The sequence below is a fragment of the Nipponia nippon genome, unplaced genomic scaffold (genome assembly GCF_047370975.1).
Source record: "Nipponia nippon isolate SJK-2023a ecotype South Korea unplaced genomic scaffold, ASM4737097v1 scaffold_31, whole genome shotgun sequence".
NCBI lineage: Eukaryota > Metazoa > Chordata > Aves > Pelecaniformes > Threskiornithidae > Nipponia > Nipponia nippon.
The window spans coordinates 924,110-939,236 of NW_028262349.1; the positions used below are offsets into that span (position 1 = coordinate 924,110).

A 15,127-nucleotide genomic window follows, 5' to 3' on the forward strand; every position below is an offset into this window, starting at 1 on the left:
GGCGAGGGCGAGGGCCAGGGCCAGGACCCGGGGCCGGCGGCGGCGGGCAGCGCTCGCCACCCAAGATGGCGGCGGCCCCCTCGGGCGGCCCCTTTGTCTGCAGCCGCCGCATTGCCGAGAAGGGCGCGAAACTGGGGCAGCGCGGACACGCCCCCCCGGGCGGGGCGGGGCCGGGGCCGCCCCCGGCCAATCAGCAGCCTCCACTTCCTTCCTTCTCACAGGGGCTCCCCCTGCCAACGCTCCCCGCGCTCCCAGCCAATCCGCGCCGCCGTCCGCGCCCCGCCCCCGGGGGGGGAATGCGGCCGTTTTGTTTTCGCTCCCTCCTCCCCCCGCCCCCCGCCGGGGCTCATGAATATTAACAAGATCCAGCCCAATCGGGTGGCGCGGCGGCGACCGGCGCTTTGGTGACGTCAGCCGCCCCGCCTTGCAGCGGGGGTTAATCTGCATATTCAGGAGGTGGGCGGGGCTCAGAGCGGGCCTTTATAAGCCGCCGCCCCGCCAGCCTCGGCGTACATCGCGCTGAGGCTTTGAAGCAGTGTGTGGATCCCGCACCTCCAGGGCACCGGTAAGGCACCCGCCGCGGCGGGCGGGCTGCGGCCGGGCCGGGCTGGGGAGGCTCGGAGCGCTGGAGCTGAAGGGAATGTGTCTTGGGGGCCGGCGGGCTTGTTACCCGGGGAGTCCGGAACGGGGCGGCCGTGCCACGGCACGGGCGTTCTCCGCGGCTGCGGGGAGCCCGGCGGAGCCGCCCCGGCTGGCTGCCGTGGGGGGGGAAGGGGCCGGGGCGGGAGGGAGGCAGGCGAAATGCGCTCTCGGAAACAAAATGGCGACGAACCTCGGCCGTGCAAAATGGCGGCGGGCGGGAGGAGGGGCGCGCGGTGCGCCTGCGCGCGGGGGGCGGGGCCGCGGCGGCTCGGTGGGGCGCGCATGCGCGGGGCCGCCCCCGGAGGAGCGGGGCCTGGGCGGCCGGCGGGGCCCGCGCCCTGCCCGCCCCGGCCTCCGGCTGCCGCCGCCTCCGCTGGGGCCCTGGCCCCCGCCGCGCCTCCGCTTCCCGGGGGAGGGCGCTTGGCCCGGAGCCGGCCGGCGGCGGGGCCCCTGTGATACAGAGCACCGCTCCACTGGAGCGTGAGCGTCCTGCAAGGGTGCGAGGTTACTGGCGCTGTTACAACCCAGTCAGTCTCCCAGACGCGGGAATATTTTTTTCTTTTAGATACTGACGAATGTATTGACTTCGCAGGTCAGAATGGCATCAGACGAGGGAAAACTCTTTGTCGGTGGACTGAGTTTTGACACCAATGAGCAGTCATTGGAACAAGTCTTCTCTAAATACGGACAGATTTCCGAAGGTGAGGTTGCAGTGCCAGGCTGCGATGATGCTCGTGAGTTTGTCAGATCGCACAGGTGCTGATGCTATTTTTCCCCCTCTTTTCATAGTTGTGGTGGTGAAAGACAGAGAGACTCAGAGATCCAGAGGTTTTGGCTTTGTTACTTTTGAAAACATAGATGATGCTAAAGATGCGATGATGGCCATGAACGGAAAGGTAAGGTGGCTCTGGAACAGCTTTCCTGGTTTCCTTAAAGTGTAGTAAAAGACGTTTGAAAGGTGCGTTTCTATTTAATACTATGGAGAAAAACAGATAAACATTAGTGTCTTAAAACAATGAAATGATACAAACAACAAAGAATATACATCGCTAAAGTTCCATGGCCTAACCCGTATGACTGAAAAATACTGACGCGTGATCGGAGTGCCTGTATGTGCTGTTTGAACATCAGTCTACTTCTGTAGTTGGCTTAGTTGCGACATTAAATAAAAGCTCTGTTTGCAAGAACAGCAAATTCCAGTACTGCTTAGCTGGCAACGAAGGCGTGCAACTCGTTGTGTGTGCGCTTTGCTATTTAAATGTTTAAATCAAGCTGGTTTATTTTTTTTTTTTCTGTTTGCTAGTCTGTAGACGGACGTCAGATCAGAGTCGATCAGGCTGGAAAATCATCAGAGAACAGATCTCGTGGATACAGAGGGGGGTCCTCTGGGGGCAGAGGCTTTTTCCGTGGCGGCAGAGGTCGGGGCCGCGGCTTCTCTAGAGGTGAGTGCGCGCGAATGGCTTGCAGTTCCCAGAGTGGTAACGGGATTTGTCGGAATGCTTAAAAAGCCCCCCATGATCCGGTGTCTGTTCCAGGAGGTGGAGAGAGAGGCTACGGCGGAAGCAGATTTGATTCCAGAAGCGGAGGATATAATGGCTCCAGAGACTACTATAATAGCAGGTAACGGCATCGCGGCCGCTGGCGGGTCGTCGCGCAGCTCTCGAAGCCCGTCGACGGGCTGCAGAAGCGGTTGAGCAAATACAAAGCACGTGCGTGTTTCTAACAGCAGGAGTCAAGGTGGCTATGGCGACAGGTCTTCAGGAGGGTCCTACAGAGACAGCTATGACAGTTACGGTAAGTCTTGGTTCAAATGGGAACGATGAGTACGTATGCTGTAGGAACTCTCTAAACCTTCTGACCCTGTACTTGAGTCTGGAGAGACTGTAAGGCTCGGTTGGACTGTACCGCTATTTCTGTTCTTGCCCGTAAGAACCAATCTGCCAGGCTTCGGACGTGGTTGTGCCGTTTAAATTTCTAATTTGTAATGCATGTGTAGGAGTTGCTTGGATCTAAGGCAAAGCAAGTTTTTAAAGTACGTTCCTCGAGCTTGAGACTAAGACAAAACTCGGATGCCCTAACAAACTTTAATCAAGGGTGGGGGAGTTCTCTTACGGTGTAGCGAACTAGCACTAGCTTCTGAAATAATGCAAGGGAGTAAAATGCTGGAACTTGTCTATGCTTCAGTGCCTTTACAATTGTGCCTGCTTCTTGTCCTCAGCTACACACAACGAGTAAAAATCCTTCCTGACTCAAGATCGTCCTTCCAATGGCTGTATTTATAAAGATTTTTGGAGCTTCGCTGAAATCGTTATTGTGTAGTACATCTACTTGTATTTTCACTTTTGTAGTATTATCAGTTCTAATCTTGTCAAACACAGCCTGACAGCTTCTGATATGAGATGGTCTAATTAGACTTTTCTTTAAGAAAGCTCTGCTTTCAAGTGTTTTTAATCTTTTTTGAAAGCACTTCAGATTTTATTTTATCCTTCATGATGAGCCAAGGTGTTTTTTTAAAGTTGTGAAGTTGGGGCCCCAATTCAGTTTCTTTTGAGATAGAAAGGACCTTTAATTCAATGTTCACTGGAAGCTGAACAAGCTGTGGACTTTTTTTTTTTAAGTGCATTACCTTCGTCTTTTGTAACATTCCTTTAGTGTAGCAAGGTAGGAATGCAGCCTGGGTACAAATTGGAAGGCAAACCACCTTGATATATCTAAAGAGAAACTCGCTTGTATGTTCAACCTGCATAACGGTATTTTTACTGTTGTAATGATGTAAATTACCCAGAAATAGACTTGCAAACTTACCATAAAAGAGGTTCTTGAAAATGTTTATTTATATTGTCCTTTTTTACTGGAAGAAATATGCATATTCCATTGATATTGTATTTGAAGTGGTAAAGGATTCTTGTATACAGTTTTCTTTGGCTTTACGAAGCCTATTAAAAGACCGTCTGAAATGAACTCTGCTCCTGACATTTACATTTCATTGCACAACACAACCCTTGAAGATGAAGAACAGTCTAAGTAAGAGAGGATGCCAGAGGAGAGAAGACTAGCGCTAGTGGAAGAGCGAGCCAGATTGATTGACCAGTCGCTAGAACTTAATCGGTCTTGACACGTGCGTTCCTCACCATATGCCACATAAGAATAGCAGAGTTGTCTAGAGGCAGAGGACAAAGGGCATGCCTCAGGATGTTCTAGCGCGCAAAGCCGAAGTCAGCAGGAGTCGAGGGAACGCGAGCGTTAGGTAGGATAATTGACGTTGCCTTAAAGTACCGCAGTAGCCTACACCGAAACGCTGTAGCGAAGAATCAGTCCTTTAGGAGCTGGCCTAGTTACTAGCTTGACAGGAGCGCTCGATGGTAGGTAAATTGCCGTGATTAGCTAGCTTTGTCATTGCCTTACAAGTTCTAAGAATTCTTTGCTAGCATATGGAAACTGCAGTGTCCTTGGAGAAAAGAAGTGTTGTGCCTCCAACAGAAACCTCTGAGACGAAAGCTGCTCTCTTGGCTAGTTCATATGTGGAAATAGTCCTGTAATTCGAGGTAACTCCTTTTGCTCATGTCCGCATCCTTCCTCTTGTTGAGAGCTCATTTGAAAGTCTAATGTACCTGTGAAATATTCCTTTGACAATTTTGGTCAACTGAGGGAAAAATTTTTAACCCATGCCGTATGCAACCTTTGGCTTGTGGCACAACTTCGGTTCCACAGATCAGAGTTGGGCATGCAGTCATGTCTTGCTAGTAGGTATGGAAGCAAGATGGGAAACGAATTCCCTGACTCGATATGTGTTCATCTATTGAGAATCTTCCTAGACTTCATTAAGTTGCTCACTTTAATTGTAGCTTTCTTTGCCATCCTACTTGTTGCCATTAACTTTTTCCCATAGCCCACACTTCCTAAGCAGCCATGTCAAAGTGGTTAACTCTCTGCTTAGGGATGAAATGATTCAGTGGCTGGCGTATCAAAGGCGTCAGCCAGCCCTGGAACAGTTTTCCCAGACTGTGCTTCTGTGGTGTGATGGGTTCCGCGAATGGCTTGTGAAACCCTCGTACATGGCGTGACTTGTGTTGGGGGGAGGGCGGCAACGCGACGGCTCCGCTCGATGTTTCTGTTAATGCGTCTTTGCTTTGGCAGGCTGAAGAGGGGACACGGAGCGGGGATCCCGAGGAAGGAGAGCGGTCGTTCCGAGGAAGCGGGAGCAAGACGCGCGCTTGCCAACCAGGTAACCTCTCTGTTGGGTCTGCCCCTCGTCCCGCAGCCGCTCCTGAGCCAAAAGGTCTGGCTCCGTTACTGATCCACAGCCCTGGACGTGGTAGAGGCTGACCAGTAGCGTTTGGGTGAAAACTTAGCCTTTCTCTGCCTTCAAATTCACTGTCTCCGTTCTCTTGCAGCAATGAAGTGCGTCAGAGAAGACCAAGGCCGGCCATTGGCGGGAGCGGTGGAGACGAAGAGCGTTGAGCAGTCTTGTTACCGATCTTTATATAGGTCACTTGAAGGAGGAAATAAGCCAATTAAGCTAGAATAAAATACTGGTATGTGGAAAAAGACGCATCTCTGTAGTACTTTTGTGGGGAAACGTAAGAGTATTGGGCCTGTGGCCAGGGCGTACAGCAGAAATGGCAATATATCGGGCGTATAACCCAGTTAAAAGTACAAAACAAAGCAGCGCTGTTGTGGCTGGGGCGGCGGACAGGGAGGGCAGCCTGTCCTCAAGGGCGAGTTTGAGGAAGAAATGTAATTGCGTCCTTGTAACCTTGAATTAAGTGGCCTAATTACTTTGAGTTTGTGCCTCTGCAAACCTGCAGCCGCGAAGCAGCTGCCTGTGAAGGGAGCTGCGGGCTGAGCGTTTCCGCGAGGGAGGAGCCGGCGTTTGTGCAGAACAGAAGCGGCTTCTGCCAGTGGAAACGGTAACAAATATGAAAGTAATTAGCACTTGAATGCTAAAGCTTTTTTTGAGCTTGGATGGCGAATGAATTCCTTCCATACGCATCAGAGAAATTAAACTTTTGCTGATGCGAGTTGAGATGTTTCTGCTGCTCAGTGGCTGCACGTTTCCTTGCAGCTTGCAGCTGGGAGGTGAGGTTCACCTCTCTGAGCTGAGGATTCGCAGCCTGGAAGGACCTGGCTTGAGATAAAGCTGCCCCAGGTTTCCCACCTCAATGAAGCCGTTATTTGTAACTCAAAGTTTACAGTTTGGGTTTTAGGATCACTTATGTTAAAAATTAATATTATCGACGTCCGAAAAGTAACAATTTGGGCATTAGCAAACGAACTCTGGTCTTCTTTTATATCCTGGAATTTTCCAGTAGAGGGACTTGATCAGGTGAAAGCTGCCAGGAGCTCGGCGACGAGAGGTGGAACAGGACAAGCGTTGAAGCGGTGCTGAGCTGCGCAGCTTTCGAGTCCTGCGACGAGGCGGCGGGCAGAGGGGAGCGTTAGGGGTCAGAAGGCTTCAGTCATGGTCGCCAGCAGGGTGGGAACGGGTTTCGCCCGTCTGGTCAGGGCCCCGCGCAGAGGGGCACTGCGCGCGGCCTCGCTCTGCTCCTAAGGAAGCACCGTCCCCACAGCTGCGATTTTTTTTTTTTTTTTAACTAAAAAAACATTTGCCCGTGAGGGAAGAGGAGCTGCCTAGAACAAATCCTCCCGGTGCGTGGGAATGGCAAATTCAGCCCGATGAAAGGCGAGCGAGCCGCCAGTCGCAGAGCCTGCGATGTTGTAGCGATTCCCTTGACTCTGGACAAGAACGGCTAATGAAAGTTGTAGTGCCATCTTCCCTCCGTAGCAGGTGTTGCCTTTTACTTGCAATGTCGGTTGCGTTCTGCAGAGACTCTTCTGTGCAGGAGTTAAAACGCTTGGGTTCTGTTGCTTAATTAAGGTTCTCGATGGCTGTTGTGTTAACTGCTGTAATTTTGGTTGCGCTGCCTCGCACCCGAACAAACACCGAGCCGGTGGCTCTTGCACTGGCCCGGCGGGGCTCTCGGCGGTGCGGTGCTCGACGCTGAAGACCGTGGGCTTTTACTCGCTCTGCGGAAGGGCAGGTGAGGCACGGCGCAAGGGAGTTCGGGTTTCCTTGCAGGAAGTTTGCGCTTGGGTATTGATGGAAGAGTTAACTTTTCGCTGGTCTGTGAACCTTTACCTGCTCTCCTGGCAACTGTAAAGTGACGGGGCGACTGTCAGCCTTGTGTTGGTTGGAGTTACGCCGCAGAGACCAAACTTTGTAAGCCCCACTCTGTTGGATTGGGGTTTTCTGCCCAGTTTTAAGTCCCATCTTCAAGAGGGACCACCAAAAAGTTAAACTAGTCAAACTGCCCTTTTCTTCCTCTTCTGGACATGTAGAATGTTCTTAATTTTTTCTCCCCTTGCTGCCTCGTCCCTGTCTCCCTGGCTCGTGATGATGAGCGCTGGTTGCTGAATTCCTCCAGCTGGCCCTTGGCTCCGTCTCCTGCGTGCCGCGGCTCGGAAGAGCTCTTCCCTGCGTGGTGGTGGATGTTTTCCGATGCGTCGCGCTGTAACTCAGACCCTCCCGAGAAGCCTGTGCCCCCCAGGCTGTCCTCTTCGATGCGTTCTGCCCGTGCCTTGCCGCGCTACGCCATCGAGCGGAAGCGGCTCAGATTATTTCCACTGTCCCCCGGTCTGACCGATCGCTGGCACGAGGCGCTCAAATCTCTTGCCAGACCCACCGTAACCGGGCTCATTTGGCTCAAACTGCATCGGTCCACGTGCCCGATGCTCATGAAAAATGAGTTCTGGTTCTTGGTTAAATCCTGAGAACGTGGCAGCTCGCTAACGAGGAGGATTTATACTGCTGGAGGCTGGCAGCTTCAGCGAGAAGGGGCAGTAAGAGGGTTGCGGATGCCTGCCCTGCCCTGCCCGCCCTTTTTGTGTTAAAAGAACACATTTGATTGCTTTATCCTGCTTCCCACCCCCTCTTTTTTTTTTTTTTTTTTTTAGTGACACTTCCCTGCCTTTTGGTGATGCTGCGCCCCACTCGAAGGACAGGCTTTTAAGAGCACATGCAAAAAAGCCTGCTCGTACAGCCTGAGCGCCTTTGAAGGAACTGCGTGAGCGTTGTGCCCGGTAACCATTACTGCTGCGGCGCGTTTGAAGGGCAGAATTGAGTGCCTGCTCTCTAGTCCGCGCTGTAAAGCCTGGTTATTACGGCCGGCTGCGGTGGTTTGCCAACCTGCCGAGGCGTAGCCGCCGCTCCTGCGCTTGTGTTCTCGTCGCTTGAATCGGCTCTCCGGAGCAGACGGGCGTGATGGAGGCCAGACACTTAGCTGGTATAAATGAGCTAAATCAATGGGTAAAGCCGGCTTTAAAAACTTGTGCTCTTATTAAATGTTGTCTCTTGCTGGGGAGTCCCAGGCACGAAGGAGTTCCTAAGGCGGCAAGCAGGGTGCTTGCTCACGAGCCCGTCCAGCAGACCCGGGGGCGTTCGGTGCACGCAGAACGGGAACGGTTATCAAGCTTACTTCCCGAAACCTACTTTTTCTTCCTTTTTTTAACCTTTTTCAAATTATCTAAGTGAGGAGGGTTTAAAAAAAGAAATCAGCTGACACACTTTTGGGGGCTGCATGTAGCAATTCACCAGGGAGGATTTTGCATATTAATGGCAGATGATATTAAATATAGGGGCAAGAGAGTGTGAGAAAGCCTTGCTGATAAAAATGCAGTCGGGTGACGTTTAAATGAATTCAAACTGTAAACACTTAGGAAGCATTATTTGAAAGACCTTCCTAAATAGGATGCCTAGATGCTTAAACGCAGGCAGAAATAATTAATAGGTGCAAAAACAGAGGCCTAGTTTGAGGTGCTGTTATTTCAGCAGTGCTAATCACGGCACTGCGTTAATGGTTTGTTGCTGGGATGGGTTGAGGGAATAGCTGGCTGGATGCAAAACCCAGTCGTATCCTCGGGAAGGTGCTCGGGTGCCGTGAGCCTGACGTCACAGCTGCTGGGGTGACCCATTTCCAGCCAAAATGCCCTTTTTTTTTTTTTTTTTTCAAGTTCCGCGTGTCCAGGCCCTTCTCCTAGAGGAAAGCTTGTAGGGGGCTGTGGGGCTGCGCTTCGGGGAGGCTGACAGACCCCCGGGTCAGCCCGGAGCTCCTGCGGAGAAACGAGGGGGTTGTCAGAAATACTCAACATGCTCGCGTTTCAAGCAATGCTCGCCTCTGGCTGCCCATCGTGGCGGGGGAATGGCAGCCCTGAGGGAGAAATGGTGGCCCTGAGGGGAAAATGGCGGCACCGAGGGAGGGAGTCGTGCTGCGAGGGGGAACGGCGGCCCTGAGGGGAAAATGGTGGTCGTGAGGGAGAAAGGGCGGCCCTGAGGGAGGGAGTCGTGCTGAGAGGGGGGGAATGGCGGCCCTGAGGGGAAAATGGCGGCCCTGAGGGAGGGAGTCGTGCTGTGAGGGGGAAATGAAGGCCGTGAGGGAGAAAGGGCGGCCCTGAGGAGGTTACGGCAGCTGTGAGGGGGAATGGCGGCCCTGGGGGAGGGGGAAGCCGCCGCCCCGAGAGGCGGACCGGGGGCGGTGGGCCGAGGCCGCCCCGGAACGGCGCTGCCCCGGAACGGCGCTGCCCCGGAACGGCGCTGCCCCGGAACGGCGCTGCCCCGGAACGGCGCTGCCCCGGAACGGCGCTGCCCCGGAACGGCGCTGCCCCGGAACGGCGCTGCCCCGGAACGGCGCTGCCCCGGAACGGCGCTGCCCCGGAACGGCGCATGCGGCTCCGCCGGGCCCGGCCGGGGCCTGTTCCACGCGGCACCGTCCCGCCGCCTTCCTGCGCCCGCCCCGCCGAGGTGCCGCTCCCCGCCCGGCCCGGCCATGCTGCGGCCGGAGCCCCTCTGCCTCCTCCTCCTTCTCCTCCTGCACGCCGGCCGGGCCGCCTCCCCCGCTCCTCCGACCACCCCGAGCCCGCTCAACGGCACGGAGGCGTCGCGGGCGACCGCGGGTAACGGGACGCGGCCGGACCCGCCGCCGGGATCGCGGCGGCTGCCGGGGTCGGGGCTGCCGGTGCTGAAGCGGGCGGTGTACGTGCTGAGCGCCCTCTCGGCGCTGGCCGCCCTCTATTTCCTCCTGCGGGCGTTCCGGTGAGTGCGGGCCGCCCGGTGCCCCCCGGCCCGGGGCCGTGCCCCCGCTTGCCCCGGTTCCCCCCCCCCCCGGGCCCTGGGGTTGTGCCGGCTTTGCCCTGGATCCCCCCTCCCTCCCTCCCTCCCTCCGCCAGGCCGGAGCTGTGCACCCCTCTGGCAGCGCCTGGGAAATGCCGCTGTAAATTCCTGCCGCTGTTAATTACCTAAGGTAATTAGCAGCGATAAAGCATCTCCCGCTCCCGCTGCTTCTGCCCTTTGCGTCCTAACGGCCCCGTCTCCGTGCAGGCCCGCCGCGTGACCGCACGCTCACTCTGCACTCTGTGTCCCTCAGCCCTAGGTCAGAGGAACCCAGAAACGAGCGCAAAACTCATTTCAGGTTGAAGAAACCTCAGCGGAAGAAATACGGCCTCCTGTCGAATTACGATGAGAACATAGAGATGGCCTCGTTTGACAGCGACGAGGACACGGTGTTTGAAACGAGAAATCTGAGGCGGTAAGCGGGTATTTTGCGTGTTTCTCTTTTCCTCGCGAGGGGCTAAGGCTCCTTTTCTAAAGAGGTGGGAGCTCTGGCACAGATCCTATAACCAGATCTGCATAAATTAAACTTCTGTGCGCGGTCTCTCTGTGTCGGCACAGACTTCATCTCGCCTTTCTTCGTTTTCTGACCGAGCGCAGAAAGGGAGGTGCCCCGGTTTGTTTGGAGCACCGCTCCGTGCCTTGTGTTTAGCAGGCCCGTAGGAGGGAGAGACGGCCCTCGTGTCCAGGCTGAGCCTCCCCGCATTAGGCAGGAAAACAAAAACTCCTGTGTTTTTCAGCTTAGGAATTGCTCCCAAGTCACATCGCAGCTAAAACTCACGATCCCACTGGGGCATCCGTTCCTGCTTTCACAGCGATGTGCTTTCATCCCGCGGACCACGCGAGTTTGAGTTCTCTGGAGGATGTTTTTTTAAAGCTGAGGAGGAATGTTCCCTCGGCATAGCCCGCTGTTTGGCCTCTCAGCTCCCCCAGCTGTTTTGAGGTTGGTAGTGATCTGTCGCGCTGTACGTGCTCACTCTGATGCTGGGCGTCTTCTTTTTTCCAGATGATTTGGGACCAGCGGCACCAACTGCACAGGCTGACCAAGGGGGTGCAAGTCCAGTGGAATCACCTTACCAGTGCTCGAGTTTTATTTTTATAATTGCTTACAATGATTATTAATTAATAGTACAAACACTTCCGTAGCTGGGGCAGGGGGAAGGGGACCAAACCTGTTTTTTTCACGCACATTTTTTGGGGAAAGGCGGAGCTGCAAGCTAAACGATGCTGCACTGGGTGCTGTTAACTGCACAGGGAGATGCTGAGGAAAACGTAACTCCTGGATGAATGCTTGGCATTGGAAGCCTTACCGCTCCGGACTCCAGTGCTGCAGCCGTGTCTGCTGGCCTATCCGTGTTTTATAGGTGCTCGTATCCCTCTCTCTACTGACTGTGGCAGTCAGCTCGAAGTATCAGGCAAGTGGATTCCTTTCGCAGGCTGATCCGCTTTCCTTCGTGCAGTACCAGGTTCCTTCTTTAGGAAGTGTCTCTGTAATCAGCTCTGATCTGGTGGGAGCTGGAAGAGCTCTGTCTGTTACACTGGTGGTGGGTGCGGATAGCCTTGTGTTAGTTCGGACGGAGAACAGCTTTGGGAACGAGTTAAATGAATCAGTTCTCTTGCAGTCGCAGGGTTAGCAGTTACAGTGATAATACAGGTCATTGCGTGGGTTTACAGAGCAAAGACATGTTTACAAAGGAAAGGTGTCACTTAGCCCGAAGGAGCATTCCTCCGAACGAGCGCGGTCTGGGGGGCTGCGAGTGCCCAGCCTGTTCTGCCCAGCGGCAGTGGTGCGCTCGGAGAAAGGCGCGACATCTGCCAGCCTTCTGGAATTTGAGCTGCTGGCTCTGAGATCACCTGAGGAAGAGCCAGAGCGCTGCGGTTTGAGTCGGAGAACCGTGACTGCTAGTGTGACCTGTCTCTGAGCATCGGATGCCTGGAAAAGGAGGACCCAAACCCCTATGAACTGTGATTCTTAAGCTGAGACAGCCCTGGCTCAGAAATAATCTCTTCTTGAAGGGTACTGGAGTTTCACTCTCTTGCTGGTACTCGAGCTACGTCCCACTGTCAGCCCAGCAAACTGGGGTGTTTCTGTGCAGCCCATTGCGTTGATATTTGGGTTCTTATTGTGTAGGACCAAATGTGAATGTGTTAGAAGGTCATTGGTGGGTGGATCTGCTGCTAAAACGCTGAAAACTGCTTGCAAAGTGCTCCTGTTTACGGCTGTTTCAGCCTTGAAGGGAGGGCTCTTCCTTGAAAACTGGGCGGTGCAGACCTGTGTCCTTCAGTCCCGCTTCCACCCCAAACTGGTAGTGCCTTTGTTAGGAGAACCACGGGAGTTACCCTGCAGGCCAGGGAGCTCCCTGCCTGACCTCACCTTAAGGTGAGGACTGAGAATGTCTTTGGAGTAACGGCTCCTTTCTTTTGGTTAGCCAATCCCCTGTAGATAAGGGGACAAAACGGACATTAATAAAAAAGAGCGGGGCAGAAGGGATATCCTTACGAAATAGCAAGGACGGATGGTTTTGCTGCAGGGTGCCTGGGCGCTGGGGTCTGGCTGCTGCTCTGAAGTCCCTGGGAGGCAGCTGAGGGAGCGGTGGGATCCCGGCGCTCGCCCGTGCGAGGGGCAGCGCTTCTCAGCGCAGAGCGGGTGAGGTTTCCTGGAGAAACGTCACCCCGGGTGCTGGCAGCTCTGCCTTGCACGTGTGCAAAAGATTTTTAAATATATATATATATTTTTAGTACTGCTGCCATGTGAACACAGCACTTGGATGTGCCCTAATTTCATATCGTTTGTATCCTTTCATGCCTCCTTCAGGTACTTTCTGCTTGTTTAGCTGATGCAGAGATGAAAGCGTTTGCTGCGTTCCTCTGTGAGGAGAGCAGTCATGGCTAAATCTGGCCGTTGCTGCCCCTTGGGTGATCAGAGAGCTGGTTTGCTTGATTCGCAGTGGTGTATCTTCCTTGATCCTGCGTGGGCTGGCGCGTCTACGCGCACGCTGATAACTTTCTCTGGCTCTTCAGCTCCCTCTGCAAAGTTGTTTCTTGCATCGTGCCGAAGCCGGGTGAGCCTGCCTGCCTTTCCGTCCACCGGCGTGCCCTGGTCGGCGTTTTGACTGACACGCTCGTCGGCCTTTCTTTATCTGAGGCGATCAACTCGGTCATTCTTTAGGCTCCGCTCTCCGTTGGACAGATGGGGTTTGCAAGTTTGAAGTTTCCTCGCCTTGCAGGAGTGGGTGTTTTATTGAATGTCAACAGTTGAATGGTTCTGACCAAAGAGGGGACCCCAAGCCGTAGGTCCTGCCATGAAAATAATTTTGATAGAATTTGATTTTGCTCTTAGAGGCATTTAGAATTTGAGCAGGGAAAGATGTGGAGGGATACAGCCGGAGCAGGTAACGAGGTCCCTGTTCCGGTACTGTGCAGGCAAATGGTAATTAAGGTGACGGCCCGGAGGGTGTGACGGCCCGGAGGGTGTGCCAGCCCGGTATCTATGCACCATGCAGATGTTTTCAGAGTCCTCCTTCTAGCCCTCTTTAAAGGAGTGGGTTTCATCACGTGGAGAATAAAAAGGTGATGGTGGAAGCGTAGCGTTGCCGTCACTTTTGTTCTGATCCCGTTTTGGCTAGGGACAGGCTAGAACTGTGATCAGTGACCCTGTGTGGTTATTTCCGTTTTCCCCTGAAGCATCCTGCGTCTTGGAAGCAGCCGGTAGTCTGGATTTGCTCTTCGGAGGCCGAGATGTTACATTCCTGCTCCATTCTAAATCATCGTTCAAGGCATCTTCTGCGAGGAGAAAACAAAGATGCTAATTACAGATCTGAGACTCCTTCGAGGACAAATCCCCTGCTCGGCACAGCTGTTACTGATCTCCATTCCTCCTGGAAGGATAAACTGGAGCTATTGCAGCGGCTTCTCCTCGCAGCAGTGGAACAGCACACCCATGGGCAATCGGCGCGAGGCCAGCGCAGGCTTTTGGGGGTGGATCTTGCTAACAATAGTGGCTTTTAAAGCCTTGCGTTACGTTTCCATAACAAGAGAGCGTTCCAGTAGTTACTTCAGTGATAGTTTTAGTTACTTTACGTGTATTGGATACCCCTGTTGATAGCCTGGTAGGTCTCTTTACAACAGGTAGAACTGGCCGTAGTTTTTTCAGAACAGATTTAAATACACGGATGCAAACAGACGCACGTGTGCTCTGAGCACGCGAGACAGCTCCAGCCCCGGAGCCGCGCGGCTGCGTCAGTGCAGTGCTGCGCTTGCGTGAGGAGCGTGCGCCTGTCCCTGGGCAGGCTGATGCCTCGCCAGCTACTGCTGCACTTTTCTTTCTCCAGAGGGGATCGGGGTGTTCGTGGGAGACGCCGTGGGCTCCGGCTGCCCTTTGCTGTTGGCCTGTGCGGGGCTCCTGCCGATCCGTGCCAAAAGGCTGCCGGAGCTGACGGGCACAGGGTGACAAGAGCGCAGTGCGCGGTTCCCTATGGTGCTGCGCCGTCACCGGCCTGTGTGTGTCACGAGCGACAGCTACATTCGCTTGAAACAATCGCTATTGTTTAAGCCAAAGCCTAATTTCAAAAGTTTACGTAATTGCCTCTCTGATCTTCTTGGAGGGCTGTATCGAATCCTCTGCTGTTGATATTGAACTGCTAGGCAAATCGACTGGACCGTCTGCTGAGGTTAATGAGATTGACTGCGAGCGCCACGAGCATCGGCTCTCTGTTGTTAATAACGTGCTTCTGTTCTCTTCCGTTTGTACCTGCGACTGGAATGGGATCTGCAGCGCTGAAGTGCTGGGAGAGGGACCTGCGGTCTGAGCAGATTGCCAAGAAGTCAATAAAACAGCACTCGAGTGCATTGTGTTGCCTGTGCTCTCAGGAATGGAGGAGCTAGTCTGTCACCCTCCTGCTTCAATCGTTGATTTATTTTTAAATAGCAACCAGTCCTGTATTGATTGATTGTTTTACTTTCGTTTACAGCATCCCTCCTCCATTGTATCTTCAAACAAATGAAATAAAGCATTCATTTCACCCCATTCCTCCGCGGCAGCGTGCTCGGCCGCCGGCATTCGGGGTCGTTCTGCGGGGCCGCCTCGCGTGGCCGGCTCGCTGCCGAGCCGATGGGCCGGCGCCTTTGTGGAGCCTCTCCCCGCTCAGCTGCCCTGGCCGAGCGTGGCCTCGTGCTCCGCTTGGCGATAGGTACACGATCAACCCTTCTCTGTCAGAGCCACGCTTCCCTCATTGCCTAGTGCTCACCTGCGCCCATCGTCGCAGGGTTCGTTGCAGTTTTCTGAAGTCTCCTCCCTTTCCTTTCTCCCCGTTCTCACATTAA

At 54.1% G+C, this 15,127-nt stretch overlaps 2 protein-coding genes across 12 annotated transcripts; both read left to right on the forward strand.

The window, feature by feature from the left end:
* Nucleotides 1-415: 415 nt before the first annotated feature.
* Nucleotides 416-5,192, forward strand: CIRBP (cold inducible RNA binding protein). 7 transcript variants are annotated; one of them, XM_087769631.1, is made up of 8 exons: nt 416-565; nt 1,235-1,343; nt 1,432-1,538; nt 1,946-2,084; nt 2,151-2,262; nt 2,369-2,436; nt 4,780-4,867; nt 5,037-5,192. In XM_087769631.1, exons 2-7 carry the CDS (start codon nt 1,241-1,243, stop codon nt 4,782-4,784), a joined length of 534 nt encoding a protein of 177 aa, XP_087625757.1. In that variant the 5' UTR covers nt 416-565; nt 1,235-1,240; the 3' UTR covers nt 4,785-4,867; nt 5,037-5,192. The 7 variants fall into 7 exon arrangements, with proteins under 7 accessions (XP_087625757.1, XP_087625758.1, XP_087625755.1 ...); XM_087769632.1 differs by having other exon boundaries at nt 2,372-2,436; XM_087769635.1 differs by having other exon boundaries at nt 417-565; nt 2,178-2,262; nt 4,071-4,867.
* A 3,910-nt stretch (nt 5,193-9,102) lies between these two features.
* On the forward strand, nt 9,103-14,831 carry FAM174C (family with sequence similarity 174 member C). Of its 5 annotated transcripts, none has more exons than XR_015707362.1 (4): nt 9,117-9,730; nt 10,062-10,223; nt 10,812-11,220; nt 12,621-14,831. XR_015707362.1 is itself a non-coding variant. In XM_087769623.1 (3 exons), exons 1-3 carry the CDS (start codon nt 9,120-9,122, stop codon nt 10,813-10,815), a joined length of 732 nt encoding a protein of 243 aa, XP_087625749.1. In that variant the 5' UTR covers nt 9,103-9,119; the 3' UTR covers nt 10,816-14,831. The 5 variants fall into 5 exon arrangements, 3 of the variants coding, with proteins under 3 accessions (XP_087625749.1, XP_087625748.1, XP_087625747.1); XR_015707363.1 differs by having other exon boundaries at nt 13,490-14,831; XM_087769623.1 differs by having other exon boundaries at nt 9,103-9,730; nt 10,107-10,223; nt 10,812-14,831.
* The last annotated feature ends 296 nt before the right edge of the window (nt 14,832-15,127 follow it).

Coding starts and splice junctions, on each gene's coding strand:
- CIRBP (XM_087769635.1), top strand. CDS start 1,241: ATGGCATCAGACGAGGGAAAACTCTTTGTCGGTGGACTGAGTTTTGAC. Junction 1,539..1,945: donor TGATGGCCATGAACGGAAAG/GTAAGGTGGCTC, acceptor TCTGTTTGCTAG/TCTGTAGACGGACGTCAGAT. Junction 2,263..2,368: donor AGAGACTACTATAATAGCAG/GTAACGGCATCG, acceptor TGTTTCTAACAG/CAGGAGTCAAGGTGGCTATG.
- FAM174C (XM_087769622.1), top strand. CDS start 9,120: ATGGCGGCCCTGGGGGAGGGGGAAGCCGCCGCCCCGAGAGGCGGACCG. Junction 9,731..10,061: donor TTCCTCCTGCGGGCGTTCCG/GTGAGTGCGGGC, acceptor TGTGTCCCTCAG/CCCTAGGTCAGAGGAACCCA.